The 15,828-nt window shown below is 39.5% G+C and overlaps 1 protein-coding gene across 3 annotated transcripts in view; it reads left to right on the top strand.

Moving 5' to 3' along the window:
* Positions 1 to 15,828, top strand: part of LOC149234687 (mRNA-decapping enzyme-like protein) — a 126,303-nt gene that overhangs the window by 31,795 nt on the left and 78,680 nt on the right. For all 3 annotated transcript variants that reach the window (XM_089371907.1, XM_089371909.1, XM_089371908.1), the window contains 2 exons: positions 1,365 to 1,488; positions 7,645 to 8,118. In XM_089371907.1, coding sequence (XP_089228033.1) covers positions 1,365 to 1,488; positions 7,645 to 8,118 — 598 coding nt within the window. The remainder of the gene's footprint in view (positions 1 to 1,364; positions 1,489 to 7,644; positions 8,119 to 15,828) is intronic.

The following is a 15,828-nucleotide window of genomic DNA, read 5'->3' as shown; positions in this document are numbered from 1 at the left end:
CTGGACTCAAAAATATGATCAACATGTTAAAAATAGAATGCCAAAATAGACCCAATTTTTCATGGTCTTGGAATTTGCTAAATTTGAAACCATGAACAAATCTCCATATTGGCTCCTCAAAATGTAATCACTGTGCCATTTGGACCAAATTTCTAGAGGTGGAAGTCTTCTAAAAATGTATTTTTTCTAAAAATAGAAACTTCTCTGATTTGCCTCAAGTTTCAAGTTTTGAACCACATGCCCATCTCCAAAAAGGAAAAGAATCAAAAGATGACTTTCAAGGCCCAGGAAAAGATGACTTTCAAGCAGAACTTTCAAGAAAGTGAATCTTGAAATCTAGGGACTGTAAAGGCACTGATCTGACCACAAACTTTAGGGGTCTTCAACCTCCCATATCTGCACTAAATTCTGCAATAAATATGAAAGTACGATGCAGTTGGTGCCACTGAAAAGCTGTCCAACTGATATGAACTTATAACTGTGATGCGTCTTCAGGATATACCTGCCTGTGAAGTACCTGCCCAAAAACCTGTCTAGCCATCAATACCTGGGGCCTGAGCAATAACAACCTGCGACCACATGCCAATTCTGAATAGCACTCACGGATTGACAATGCTAAATGATGGACTAACCAACGTGTCCATCCCATGATGTATCCACAAACCATCTCTGATAAGTGCCCCAAATGTGAACCTTTGTACACTATACATGCTTTTGAACAGGTTTCTATATCTATTATTAGAATTTCTGTAAAATATCATTCCTTATCCTTAGTCAAGATTGTTTTCTATTATGCCCTCAAGAGCTCCTTGAATTTGTATAGAAGTCAGTGTTTTTCACAATATAGAGAAATGGGATAAATCATAATACTGGTTTGTGGAATTGAAAATATTATAACTTCCTTTGTTTCCATGTAGATATGATTTTGTGCTTAAAAAATGGGTTCATCTTGTCTTTGGAGATGTGTTTTGTGCTTTAAAAGTGGGCAGAAGACATATCTCAAGGAACTTGCAAAAATGAGTTGCATGTACGGAATTATAACATGTTTAATAAAATAATAGCTCATCTTAGTCCATGTAATGCCTTCTATATTTTCACTCAAATACGTACATTGTTATTGTGCATTTCATCAGCATCTTCAGATATATGTGGTAAATTCTGTGCATTGAGGAAGCTATTCTGGCTGTTATTTATTGTGTTTTGGAAGCATTTTATGTGTTGGGTGGGGAGATGGAGATTAGTCTCATGATAGAACTTTTGAAAATAGAAATTGTATCTTGCATGATCTCACTTAGATGATTTTTATGGAGATTAGATTATTCTTGTCTTTATAATGTATTTTTTTGTTAATTTGTCTTTTGCAGCAATGAGTTTCAAGAGCTGGAGTCAGTACCTACGTCAGCAACTATAGAGGGTCCTTTGGAGCCTCCTTCATCAACATCAGCCATTACAGAGGCCTCAGAAGAGCCCCTTGAGCGTTTTTTTAGTGTATGTCTTTTACTTTTGGCTCCGTCTTAGTTTGTGAGTGGAATTTATATATGCACGAGGAATAGTGTATACCCTTTCCATCCTTATTATTTTTATCTTTTTGTACCATAATATCACTATATAGGGAAACATCTTTGAGTAACTATTGAGTTTGAAATTTCTCTAAAAGAAAATTCCATAGAGATCCAAGCTGGGTTCGTTACAGTCTCTTTTGATTAATATTCTGCTAGGATTTGCATATATTTGAAGGGATGCACAATATATGGACATAAACCTCTGTGATGATGACGTCTCGGCATAACATTCAAACTCTTGTAAAATTTGTCAGTGATGTTGCTGCATTTTTGCAAATATACGCTGCAGAACAGTATTGCTTTGTTAATCACATCTTAGGAGCTTAGCTCGCAAAAGAGTAGTCATAAAGTTGAAGGGAGTGTTTTGAAAATCTGAAGATACTAGGTCAATGCTTGATAGGTCATCAATTATGGCCTTCTGCAAGTTCAAGCCTTCATTGTTTGGAATGGGAACGTCCCATGGGCTTGCAGACATGGTGCGCCCAGTCTATCTTTATCAGGCTTTGGCTCTCTGCATAACTCCTTGTTAAGGAAGATATACTATTTACCACTTACACTTCAGGGGAAGGAGATCTTGACAATTTTTTTTTTTTGTTTCAGATATATAATCAATGATCACTGTTCACTCTATGTCAATGATCTTGTGAATAAGGTCCTTCACATCTATAGCAAGTCTGTCCTCCTAGGTGTATTTTAGCACCATCAACTGGAGCAATGTTGCCAGAGTGTGGAGCAGAGAAGGAGTGCCGGGGGTGCCATTTTCTAAAAATCCTTGGGAGTGGAGTGTCTTGAGAGCGACCATTATATATATATATATATATATATTGCATTTATATTTAAAAAAACTTGTAGAATGCCAAATTAGTTAGAACATATGAAAACATGCATATTTGTATGTCAATGAAGATAGAAATGCCATTCATAGTACATCAACGATTAATCATTTGAGCATCAATCATCTAGGTTCTTGCAATTTCAAACGAACATAATTTTTTTTAAGCCATATAATAGAAAGTAGACCATTAACTTATTATTGAAATAGGATATCCAGCAACTGTCCACATGAACAATTAGTAATGCTTACAGAATAGGCCATCTACACCTCTGTCTTCTCTTTGTATTAACTTAACCATTCAATATTAGGTATTCCACAGCATCCAAAACCCTAATGCACTAAGCTCGATTAGATTGCACTCATAATCCTTGTTATATTTAGGTATTCCACACATCCAAATCCCTAATCCTTCAATCTGAATTAGATTACAACCATAGTCCACAACCGGGATTAGATTACAATGGCTTGAAAACCCTTGGCCAAAAAAACACAAAATGGAGCTAAATTTTTTTTGGGGTGCTGTTCCAAACCTCGGTGACTAATGCCAAATGGGTCTACCAGCCCCTACAACAGCCAATTTGGGGGCTTCCCAGCTAGAGCAAATATTGGATTGTGCCTATTGTAGCTAATGCCTTGTGGATGGATTCACAGCATACCTGCAAAGAGTAAAACACATCTCCAACAGAAATCACATGAGAAGGGCTCCATTTGCAGACATGGCAAACCAGGTGCTAAGAGGGGCTGTGTAGATACCCAAAAGAATGGAGCTGACCAACAAAATCCATCTCAGCATATATGATGCCGCTGCAGTTAGATTCCTAATGCCGAATTTGGTATGCTGTGCCCAGATCTGGAAACTACTGTGCACCACCCTGCAAAGTATTGGAACTGGATGTGACATTTGGATAGCATATCTGGAGCAAGGCTTAAACATCATTGAGGGGATTGAGGGAAAGGGAAGACAGGAAGAGGTCATGGATGGGAGGTTGTGGGTGCATAGCGGATGGGAATGCTGGTGGATGTAATAGACAAGTGAGCTCATATATATGCTGTACCAAAGATGACTGAATGGATCATACTTGGAACATTGATGAAAGAGAGATGATAAACAAATGAAATGTGCTCTTTCTGATCTGGACATTCATAACAGTTGAGGTTGGGCCCCTTTTTGTGGCTATTGAAGGATTCTACTTGCAATAGAATCTAGATGCCCAAGGTGCATGTTGTGAGGCAATAATAAAGCGGGGTGGCATGAAGCCTCATGTTTATGGTACTTGATACCTCAAGTGGGTTGTCAATAAGAATTATACCCAAGAGAACATCCAATAAAAGGGTATCGATCTATGTTACAGTTGGATATCAATGGTCACACCCATAAATTTTCTAGAGGCTAACCTTCAAGAAAACAATGGTAAAAGCCATCAAAATGAGATTTCTCAGTTCCAAATGGTACTGTTTTCTTGCAACAAATATCACATATGAAATTGTTAGATAGGTTGCTAGCTAAGTCACCTGACATGAGGACATAGGAGATGTAGGACACAAAAATACAAGTATCTAACACGTGATGCGACGACCCCCTGGAACAAGATACTGATAACACATTATATATTATATATTAAAAAATATAAAAAATTAGTGAATTACACATAAAATATGAAATATATAAAACATTTAGATGATGATGATACAAATTCAATACACAACTAATGCATATAACCAAATTAGTATTGAGTGCGAATGCAAACCATCTCTGAACCAAAATTACATCAGCAAGGAGGCCCTAAATGGTCTGTATAGTCCAAAAAAATTCATGCTACAACCAATAACTAATATTGTATATCATCAAAATCATTGCCTATATTGGGTTCTTCACCATGAACATCACCCTCTAAGCATTAAAATAAGATATAAAAACTTAACATGTCAAATCGAGATTCTGTTTTGACTCTTGAGTGATCGATGCATTTTTACTATGGTCATGATGGAGTGATCGATGCATTTTTACTATGGTCATGATAGAGGAGTTCAACAATCAATGGCACCAACATCATGGTACATAGAGGGCTTGGTCCTCTTAATTAAAAACTAGTTCCATACCCTCATACATGACAACCCGCGATGGAAACGTTGTAATGCCTCCAATCCTGAAAACTGTTAAGTCTGCGGGATTTTGAGTGGGATCTAAAATTCTACTTTCTCCATATGAAATCCAATGAGGTTGAAACCACTCTCAAACATCCAATGTCATTTCATGGTAATGTTAAAAATTTAAGTAAAAGGATGAAAATGACATTCTCTTTTAGAATATCATTTTCATCCTTTCACTTAAAATTTAACATTACCATTAATAGCATTAGTAGGGCTTGGACAAATCCACTTCCCAACACTTGGAATCCCTTCTAACATTGCTTAATTTCACTTAGCTGCATTTCAAATCCTTTGAGAGCTCCAAAATTGTGTCTTAATTGTGTGAGAATTAGGCAAGAAATCAATTTCAGGTAGGACATGAGTCAAACTCCTGTCGGACATTCGTCAGACGCGCAGGATTCACAATACGTGTGGGGGGGGGGGGCATGTCCGGTGACTTAGGACGCTAGTGAAAGCTCTGTTATGCTTCACCATTTTGGTGCTCGTGTAGTGAGCATCATCTAATTGTCCACACCAGTTACATATGTTGTGAACCTACCTTGAAATTTCATTGTCATTGTTGTGTAATTTGAACATATGTTCTTAAATCATATTTATGGACAAATTGTTGTATAAGCATACATGTTTGTGGCAATGGCTAGCCGCTAGATAAACCAACAGATTTGGCAGGCATGGGAATTTTTATTGATTTATAATTACATGAAAAAAGAGGAATCATTGAATCATAGGGTTCTTGTGATGAAAATCTGTTATTGCTTATAATTATATTTGCTGAATATAACTCGTAACCAATAACCTGTAACTATTGACTGTAACTGCCCTAGCAGTCCGAATATTCTTTGTAACTGACTAGACATCTCCATGTCATTAAAGCTCGCTGCTTTCTTGGTTTTATTTATTATAATGAAGACTGTATAGTGTGTACAGTTCTGTAGTCATTCTGTATCTATTCTTCTTCTTCTATGGCTGTGTGTGTGCTCATTCTAGTCGGCATCAAAGTTTGAGATTAGGGCTTCAGCATTTTGAAATCTGGGTTTCAGTTATCAGGACTGTCTCTTCTTTCACTGTAGATTTTCTGTTAATATTATCAGGCACAATCTGCTGTAGCATTTACCATTTTCCAGATAGTGCTTGCAACAGATCTTACCAGGGTGTTTTTATCCACCAGTTGGAACTACCAGACATTTAGCGACGGATGTTTTCTAAGGCACAAATTTTACTGCTTGTGCAACCCAATTCTCGAACTCACTATCACAATTGCAATTAGTACTAAGTTTAACCTTTTGCACTTCACTAAGATGAGCGTGCAATGCAAACTTCACTCATGGCTACCCATGCGAAAGTATTGCTTGCCAAATCCAGAGTGAGACACTAGGGTTGGGATACTTATGATGAGTAAATATATCCCTAGTTGCTTTGCGAGTTGAAGGCAAGAAGCCTAGGTCACTATTGCTCAAATGGGGGCGGATCCAAGTTGCAGAGGATTTAGCTAGGACAAAGTGACAATGCAAGCCATAGCATGGTCGATAAAAAAGGGTGCTATCGCAACTTTGGTGCTTACTACTAAGCTTTGAGTTCAGAGGTGCAATGGTCAGGCTAGTGTAATAGGATAAAAGTCCTAAGGTTTTGTCCTGAGAGAAAAGCACTGAAGCTTAGAGGGGGCAAGCTGCAACTCTTTGAGTATGACTTATGCAAAATGACTTGGATTATGGATAGGGGCGTAAGCTTGATTATGATGTAGAAGCAAGTGTCAACTAGGTCTAGTGCTTAGGCACTTGTCACTGGTGACTTGGAACAGAGAAATGACTCTTAAAATGAAGCACTAGCCTCAGGAAAGGAAAGTTAAAAAAAAAGGTTCCCATATGCACTTATGTGCGTGTTGTGGGCTCAATACAATTGCCCTATTTTGATACTATTGAAGAGGTTCAATGTATGGTTGCTCAATCTTGCTATGTTAGAAAGCTACTACTTTTAAGCGCAAATTGCTCCCTGTGATATTCTGAGGGGCTGGGCAATGGGCCCCATATGTGCCTAAGTGTGTTTTGCTAGGTCAACGCAATTGCTCTATTTTGGTACTATTCAAGAAAGCCAGTGCATGGTTGCTTAAACTTGCTCTGTTATAACGCTACTACTTTTAAGCCCAAATTGCTGCCTGGAATATTTTGAGCTTTAAAGTTTAAACCCATCCTTGTAGCTCAACATATCCTTCTGAAACATGTGAAAATAAATGTATATGGCAATCTGCATCATTATTAGTAAGCCATCTTCTGAAATGGAACATCTTGATCTTTAGAACTGTTGATATGTTACATAAAATCTCTTTGTAGGCATGCATTATGATCCTTTCTCAGTTGTGACTGGGTTTCGGCAGTGCATATCCTTTTTTAAAGGACCATATCTGTATATAACAAGGCCATACATCAGGTACATGTAGAACAAAGTATCTGTCTTGAGTTTATCTGTCGTTTAGAGGTTATGTTTTAACTAAACCATGGAAAATTTAATCTATCCTTTTTTTAAGGACCATATCTGTATATAACAAGGCCATACATCAGGTACATGTAGAACAAAGTATCTGTCTTCAGTTCATCTGTCGTTTAGAGGTTATGTTTTAACTAAACCATGGAAAATTTAAGCTAATCTCTTTTCCCTTTTATGCATACACTTTTGCATCTCTATCCCTTCTTACAAAGGCAGTTGGGTGTGAAAGTTCTGAATCTGGGATTATTTCTTATTGATGCTTGTATTTGAACTTGAACAGTTTGTCATCTGATTGATTTATGAGATGACAGCTATAATGTCATGACTAGGTTGAATATATTTATGCATGCTTGATACATTTTAGGAAATGTAGCTTAGGTCTCACAAAAGATGATTTTACGGCTTCATCTCATATCTCATTGGCAGTGAAATTGTGGCTTCTAATTTAAGTATATATATGGTTTATAATTTTATACTTCTGTTTTTGTTATTTGTTCTTGATTTTTTTGGAGCTGGTCGTTGTATTCACTGTTCAGCAATGATGTATCTGATATTTATATTAGTTTTATTCAGTTTACTACTTGTAAGATTCACATGGCTTTTATCTGTTTGCAGGCATCATTACATTTAAGCAGCCGCCCAGAACTGTCATCCTTGACTTCTGTGAGATCGTCAACCATGACACACCCCTTGCCAGCACGTTCAACATCAATTTCTTCAACCACACTAATTCCAATGCCAGTATCATCTCCTCCACTACCTGCTTCGTCAGTGTCATTAATTCACATGGCTGCTCGTCCCTTAGATGTAACTGAAGTCAGCAGCAATAGTCATGCCACTCTTGTCAAGCCTTCCTTCTTTGTGCCACAACCTTCTTCATCTGCACCGATGCCACTATCTCTTTCTACTGCACCAATGGCTCCACCTCTAAATCCTCTTCCACCACTGCAGCCTTCATATGGCGCACCACTACTTCAACCTTTCCCTCCTCCTGCTCCTTCCCAGTCACTTGCCCCAGCTTCAACTGTGAGCCAAGGCCCAGTCATTACAAGGGATAAAGTGCGGGATACACTGGCTCGGTTGGTACAGGTATGTATGATGCTTTTAACCATATTTTTCAGTCTGGTTTCTATTCATTATCTCGAGTCAATAAGGCTGTCATAATTTAATCCTTAGAAGATATTTTATTTATAGTGTTATAAACTTAAATAACATAGATATATATAAATAATAAATAATAATTAATGAAGAGACACATGAAAGGACATGTCTCACTGAAAAGATGTGACTTCTTATGAAGGGGCACTCCTACCTAGTATTTATTACAGAGCCGTTATTTATAAATCATATCATATTGTTTTTACTCATATATATATATATTTTCTATTGTCACAAATATTTTTATATTCCAAGTATATTTGGTATCAGAGTTTTGTTTCTGATCTTGGCCTTTGGTCACACTCTGATGAGAATTTGTTTTCTCATTTCAGCCATTGGCCAAAATAATTTTGGAGTTTCTCTGGTTCAGAGGTCTTTGACCACAATCAGGCCTGTGGCCGTTAAAAATTTATTTTGAAAAGAAATTACTTAGCTAGAAAAAAAAAGAAAAGAAAAATCTGCTGCAAGTACGAAAATACGAAGGAAAAAGAAGAAGAAAAGTAAGTCACAAGAGGCAAATTGTACACAGCCGTACCAGTAGTATACCCACCAAATCGTGTTGCAATCAATATGAAATTGCACCATACACATTTGTAATTCGTATAGTTGCCAAATTCGTACCAAATCCTGTAATGCCACCATCAATTCCTGCCTCGTATCTACGATTTCATACTATCACCCCTTTTTAATGCACAGCCCAAGTTGTTCCAGTTCTACAGCCACACGGTTCAGCCATCATACCTGGCTTTTTTTCCAATTCTTAGGTTGTACTATTTCCTATACATCCCTATGCATCCATTGCAGTCCCACTGGCCGCCACCGTACAACCATTACACATTGATTGGAGATTCCGTACACTATTCAGTTGTTAAATTAATGCTACGGCCATTGGCTTGCATGCAAACCATCTCACACCAATTAGTTATCCATACACATTCGTACAGTAAGGTCATGACTATTGGTTAATGGTGCTGTTATCTTATTAATAAAAGTATATGTTTGGGAAGTATTACTTTTAATTATTTTAGATAGCCTTAGATTATTTGTGTGTGTGTGTGGTAAACATTATTTGAAAAGAAAAAAAGGTTTTTCAAGCATTTAAAAAAAAATATAAATTATAAATAAGAAAAGTACAAAGTGGAAATATATATTTATGGGGAGGAAAAGCAAAAGTGTTCAAGCTTTATTATAAAGATATAAAGGGTAAACTCCAGGGTACAGGGATTATCAAGGAAAAAATATGTATAAAAGACAAGTATATATATATATATATATATATATTTCAATGGCATTATGTTTTTGTTGTTGTTGTTAAATTAAAAAGGAAAAGCATTGATATTTGTAAAGTTTTGTAGATGTTCTATGCTAAGAGCAATTTCACTTTTCTCACAGCAATCATACAAGTAGATAAGCAAAATGCAGATAGAACATATAAGCAGGTCTTACAGAAGACAAATCAGAAACAAGAAAAATGTATGTGTTTGTTTCGGCGGTCAACAGGATGCTTCAACCAGCAAAGTCTCCTTTGGTCAGCCAGCCCAGCATGTGTCACAACAACCCTCCAACCAGTAGATGAGTCAACCCAAGTCAGTTCTACAAAAGTCAACGCTGTCCTGAAAAGTCAACGCAGGGGCAGCAAGCTAAAAGTCAACGCAGCAGCAAAACGGTCAACCCTTTGACCTCGATTTTTGTGCCAGGTAGTATGGCCTTCAAAAATCGAACCTCCCACAAGTTTTCAGCTTGTTTGGACCAAGCGTTGACCAAAGTCAACGCTGGTCAAACTTCTGTGAAACCCTATCAGCAGAAACCCTAGCAGCAGAAAAATCCTCTTCGTCCTTCCCATGTGTGGCTGAAATTCGTCCTCCAGGTAGCTCGTACTTTTTAGGATGAGAGAGGAAGATGTGAGTTGTGTTGTGTTCAAATTCTCTCCAACTTTTCCTGTATATATATATCCATCAATGAGGGTGTGTGACACATCTGTTGGGCATGTGAGCCTACATTACAAAACTGGCTGACCTTTGCACATATAATTTATTAAGAATAAATTCAAAATATAAGTTCTGCTCATCGGATTAAGACTATTTTTATATGGATTTTACACCTCTCAGAAAGAGGAATCCAACAAAAATATTAGCCTCTTAATCTGAGCATCAGAACATGGAGTTTGGACCTAGTTGTCCAAATTTAACACTCCCTCTCAACTAGGGAGAACTCCATCTATTAGTGCAATTAACATCGTGAGTCATCCCGCTGAAACTTGCTTTGCTGGCTTCTTTATTTCAGAACAGAAGTGGGTCAGTCACAAAGACATCATTCCCCGACTGACATAATCAGTCCAGAGGTCCCAGACCTCACAAATCTTGATCCCAGATCAAGTGGTTGGACCATGCCATCCTAGATAGAGAGTACGGCAATCTCTGATGCGTCCATCAGTCTTTGCTAATAGTCTCTAGCTTTTCCACACCTCATTGGCCAAATGAGAGGTACTTCCCATGAGCCCTGAACTCAATGGGTAGGATGCATACGGGGCACAGATTAAATGAGTGGCGAACCATCTCAATAATCACAAGGGTGGGGCAGAAGCATTATGAGTGCTTATGGCTCCGAGAAGCTATCCCCAAAGCCCCCCAGAGCTCCCAGAGCTCATCGTCCAACAGGACCCACATCATAGGGTCTTTCCACGACACCAAGACTCTCACGGAAGGTTAGGAACTTGACCTTCCCCAGGGGCTTAGTGAGAATATCCGCGACCTGCTCATCAGTTCCTATATGATCGAGCCTTACGGCGCCTCGCTGTACCATATCCCGGATAAAGTGGTACCTGATATCAATATGCTTGGATCGGTCGTGGAACACAGGATTCTCAGTCATACGAATCCCACTCTGATTATCACAGAGTATTACAGTGGTATCTAGCACATGTTGGAACAGCTCACTAAAGAGCTTCCTCAACCAAACTGCTTCACAACAGGCCATACTAGCAGCAATGTATTCGGCCTCTGCGGTGCTCAAAGCCACCGACTTCTGCTTCCTGCTCATCCATGAGATCGAAGCAGAACCAAGATTGAAACAGCATCCAGATGTGCTCTTACGATCCACCACACTGCCAGCCCAATCGGCATCAGTATATCCCCGGAGTATCACACTCCCGGCAGTGTATCTCAGCCCATGGTTTATCGTGCCCCGAAGATATCTCAAAAGATTCTTGGCACCAACCCAGTGAAAATGATGAGGCTCAACCATCTGTTGACTCAAAGTATTCACTGCAAAACATATGTCCGGACGGGTGTTCACTAAGAACATCAAAGCTCCTATGAGTTGACGATACTCAGTAGGATTGGCCAAGATAGGCCCTGCAGCGCTGCCACTCAACTTCTTAAAGTTGAGTTCCATTGGTGTCGACACGGACTTACAGTCCACCATCCCAAATCTTTCCAGAAGCTTCACAATATACTTTCCTTGAGAAAGGAAAATCTCTCCAGGTCTCTGCCAGACCTCCAGGCCTAGGAAATAGTGCATCAGTCCTAGGTCTTTCATCTCGAACTCAGCAGCAAGCTCCCTCTTACATTGATGAATGAGAGGGTCATCACCTGTCAGGAAGAGGTCGTCCACATACAGCACTAGAATGAGAGGCTTTCCTTCCTCAACCTTAAAGTAAAGGTTTGGATCAACATTGCTTCGAGTGAAGCCCAGCTTCATCAAGTAACTATCCATCCTCTCATACCAAGCTCTGGGTGCTTGCTTTAACCCATAGAGGGCTTTCTTCAACCTGCAGACATAAGTGTCTCGATCTTGAACTTCAAATCCCAAAGGTTGTTCTACATACACCTCTTCCTTTATTGAACCATGCAGAAAAGCGGTCTTGACATCCATCTGATGAAGACTCCATCCTTGGGTAGCAGCAAGGGCTATGATGGATCGGATGGTGGTATATCGAGCCACAGGTGCAAATATATCGTCATAGTCAATTCCTTCCTTTTGAGAGAAGCCACGGGCAACAAATCTTGCCTTAAACTTTTCAGCACTCCCATCAGATCCATGTTTAATCTTGTAGAGCCATTTAGCGGTGACAATAGATTTGTCCTTCGGTCTCGGGACCACATCCCAGACATCATTCTTCATAATAGCCTCATATTCTTCATGCATAGCATCCTTCCAGACTTGATGCTTGATGGCTTCTTCAAAAGATCCAGGTTCAGATTGTATAATAGTACTCATGGCAGCTAGATACCCTTGGTATCTACACGGCTTCTTGCTTTCTCGGAATGTTCCCCTTGGGGCAGCATGACCCTCAGCATCTTCGAGGGTGTTCCTGAGCCATGATGGCCTCTTTCCTAGAGAAGGGGAAGGATCAATAGGGTACATTGGCCCTTCAACATCAGGCATAGTCTCATCCTGGGGTTCTTCCAGATTTCCAGGTCTTTCTTCATGGTTTTCTTCAGATCTAGGAAGATCTACTACTTTCTTCAGGGAAGCATCTTCGTCAAAAGTGACATCATGGCTTATCTCTACTTCCCTTTGACCAGGTACATAGACTCTATATGCCTTAGAAGTCTCACTGTAGCCCACAAACATTCCTTTCTTCCCAGTAGCATCCAGCTTACTTCTCTTTTCTTTCGGCACATGAAAATAGACAGGACATCCAAAAATTCTAAAATGTGAGACATCAGGTTTCTTACCAGAGAAAACCTCTTCGGGAGTTTTGGAGTCCAAAGCGGAATGAGGGCATCGGTTTTGAATGTACACAGCAGTATTTGCAGCTTCTCCCCACAGAAACTTTGGAAGACCCTGGTCACATAGCATGGCACGGGCAGCTTCCACAATAGTCCTATTCTTGCGTTCAGCAACACCATTCTGCTCAGGAGTATATGCAGTGGTAGTCTCCCTCTTAATGCCAGCTTCTCTGCAAAAGTCTTTGAACTCATTTGACTCATATTCAGTGCCATTGTCAGTCCTCAAAATCTTGATCTTCTTTCCGGTCATATTTTCCACCAAGGCTTTGAAGGTACGGAACCACATGAAAGCCTCATCCTTCTTCTTCAAGAAGTATATCCAGGTTTTGCGAGAGAAGTCATCAGTAAATGTCATATAGTAAGAACATCCCCCCAGGGATGTTACAGGCAACATACCGGAAAGATCAGAATGGACCAGTTGCAATATCTCAGATGTCTTTGTGACACTTGAGGGGAAAGGTCCCCTTGTATGTTTTCCTTCAGCACAGCCCTTACATACACCTTTATGATTATTTCCAAAATCAGGCATTCCTGTCACCACCTTCCTTGCTTCGGGAAGAGCCTTGTAATGAAGGTGTCCAAATCTTCGGTGCCATAGTTCGGTTTGACGGATAGTATCACAAGTCATAGCTCCCAACGGACTCCCTCCAACCTGGTAGAGTGTACCAACTCTAAAACCAATTGAGATAGCTTCCTTGAAGCTCTTCTTCCACATGAGTACCTTTCCATCAGAGAAAGTTACATTGAATCCTTTGTCTTCCATGGCAGATACAGACACAAGGTTCTTCTTCAATTTGGGTACATAGAGTACATCTTGTAGATGGAGGACTTGTCCTTGAGACAAGTGGAGGGTCACAGTCCCGGTCCCTTTCACAGGATAAGTGGCATTATCCCCAAGGATAATTTCTAGATTAGTATCCCTTTCAACCATGTCAGGAAGTGCTTCCTTGAATCCGGTGATGTGTCTTGAGGCACCACTATCGATTAGCCAGACATCCATAGTGTCGGGCGGAGATGCAGCTGAGAGAGCAGATATTAGAATATACTCATTTCTTTTATCAACAACATTAGACTCCTCATACCTGGTATTTCTGGTCCTTTTAGAAGGTGGATGGTTTCCTTCAAAGTGAGCCTTCCTCTTTCCTTTGGATTTGTCATTTCTTTGATTCCCATTCCTTCGGTTGTTGTTGTTGTCATCACTATCGGGAGAATTCTTCTGGAAGGGGCATTCTCTAGCATAGTGTCCAGTCCTATGGCAGGTGAAACATTTACCCTTCTTCTTTTGAGTCTTAGTCCTTCCTTTGTCCTTGGAACCACCAGAGTTCTTCTTTCGGGAATGAGCAACATAGGCAGCATTTCTTTCATTATCAAATTCCTTCATCCTTGTTTCTTCTTGCATACATCTAGACAGAAGCTCATCAAAGTTAGGGATGGTATTATTGTTGAGAATGGTAGTTGTGAATACTTGCCATTCATATGGAAGTCCTCCAAGTGCGGTGAGAACCATCTCACGATCAGCTATTGTCTCCCCAATAGCTAGCAGATTGTTCCTGGTTTCGGTCAACTTCATAAAGAAAGTTTGAATAGACTCGTCTCGGCCCTTCTTCATATTCTTCAACTTGTTCTTGAGGAATAGCACTTGGTTCACATTGTTTACTCGGAACATAAGTATCAGTTTGTCATACATCTCCTTGGATGTGCGTAGTTCAGATATGTAGGCAACCAAACTCTTATTTATGGATTCCCTGATCAGCAGTTTTGCTCTGATTTCTCCCTTCTTATACTTGTGTTTAACAGCAGCAGAGGCATTTGATGGAGGTTCTTGAATCTTCCCTGTCACATGATCTAGGAGATCATGATCTTCTAATTTGAGATCTAATAACATCTTCCAGGCATGGAAGTCATCACTTCCAGTCAGCTTGTCATTCTCCCTGAATTCAAGCTTAGAGGAATCCATTTCCTTCGATGATGATTGCTATAGATAGAGTTTGTCTTCACCTCAGCTCTGATACCATGTAAAGTTTTGTAGATGTTCTATGCTAAGAGCAATTTCACTTTTCTCACAGCAATCATACAAGTAGATAAGCAAAATGCAGATAGAACATATAAGCAGATCTTACAGAAGACAAATCAGAAACAAGAAAAATGTATGTGTTTGTTTCGGCGGTCAACAGATGCTTCAACCAGCAAAGTCTCCTTTGGTCAGCCAGCCCAGCATGTGTCATAACAACCCTCCAACCAGTAGATGAGTCAACCCAAGTCAGTTCTACAAAAGTCAACGCTGTCCTGAAAAGTCAACGCAGGGGCAGCAAGCTAAAAGTCAACACAGCAGCAAAACGGTCAACCCTTTGACCTCGATTTTTGTGCCAGGTAGTATGGCCTTCAAAAATCGAACCTCCCACAAGTTTTCAGCTTGTTTGGACCAAGCGTTGACCAAAGTCAACGCTGGTCAAACTTCTGCGAAACCCTAGCAGCAGAAACCCTAGCAGCAGAAAAATCCTCTTCGTCCTTCCCACGTGTGGCTGAAATTCGTCCTCCAGGTAGCTCGTACTTTTTAGGATGAGAGAGGAAGATGTGAGTTGTGTTGTGTTCAAATTCTCTCCAACTTTTCCTGTATATATATATCCATCAATGAGGGTGTGTGACACATCTGTTGGGCATGTGAGCCTACATTACAAAACTGGCTGACCTTTGCACATATAATTTATTAAGAATAAATTCAAAATATAAGTTCTGCTCATCGGATTAAGACTATTTTTATATGGATTTTACACCTCTCAGAAAGAGGAATCCAACAAAAATATTAGCCTCTTAATCTGAGCATCAGAACATGGAGTTTGGACCTAGTTGTCCAAATTTAACAATATTGAAGTTTATTATAACTATTGAAATAAAAAAACATAAAAAA

This window comes from Pinus tabuliformis, chromosome 8, assembly GCF_031772625.1.
Source record: "Pinus tabuliformis cultivar Carrire ecotype Pingquan chromosome 8, CPIR1, whole genome shotgun sequence".
Lineage (NCBI taxonomy): Eukaryota > Viridiplantae > Streptophyta > Pinopsida > Pinales > Pinaceae > Pinus > Pinus tabuliformis.
Note: the sequence above shows the minus strand (reverse complement) of the source record. Positions and strands in the feature narration are given on the sequence as shown.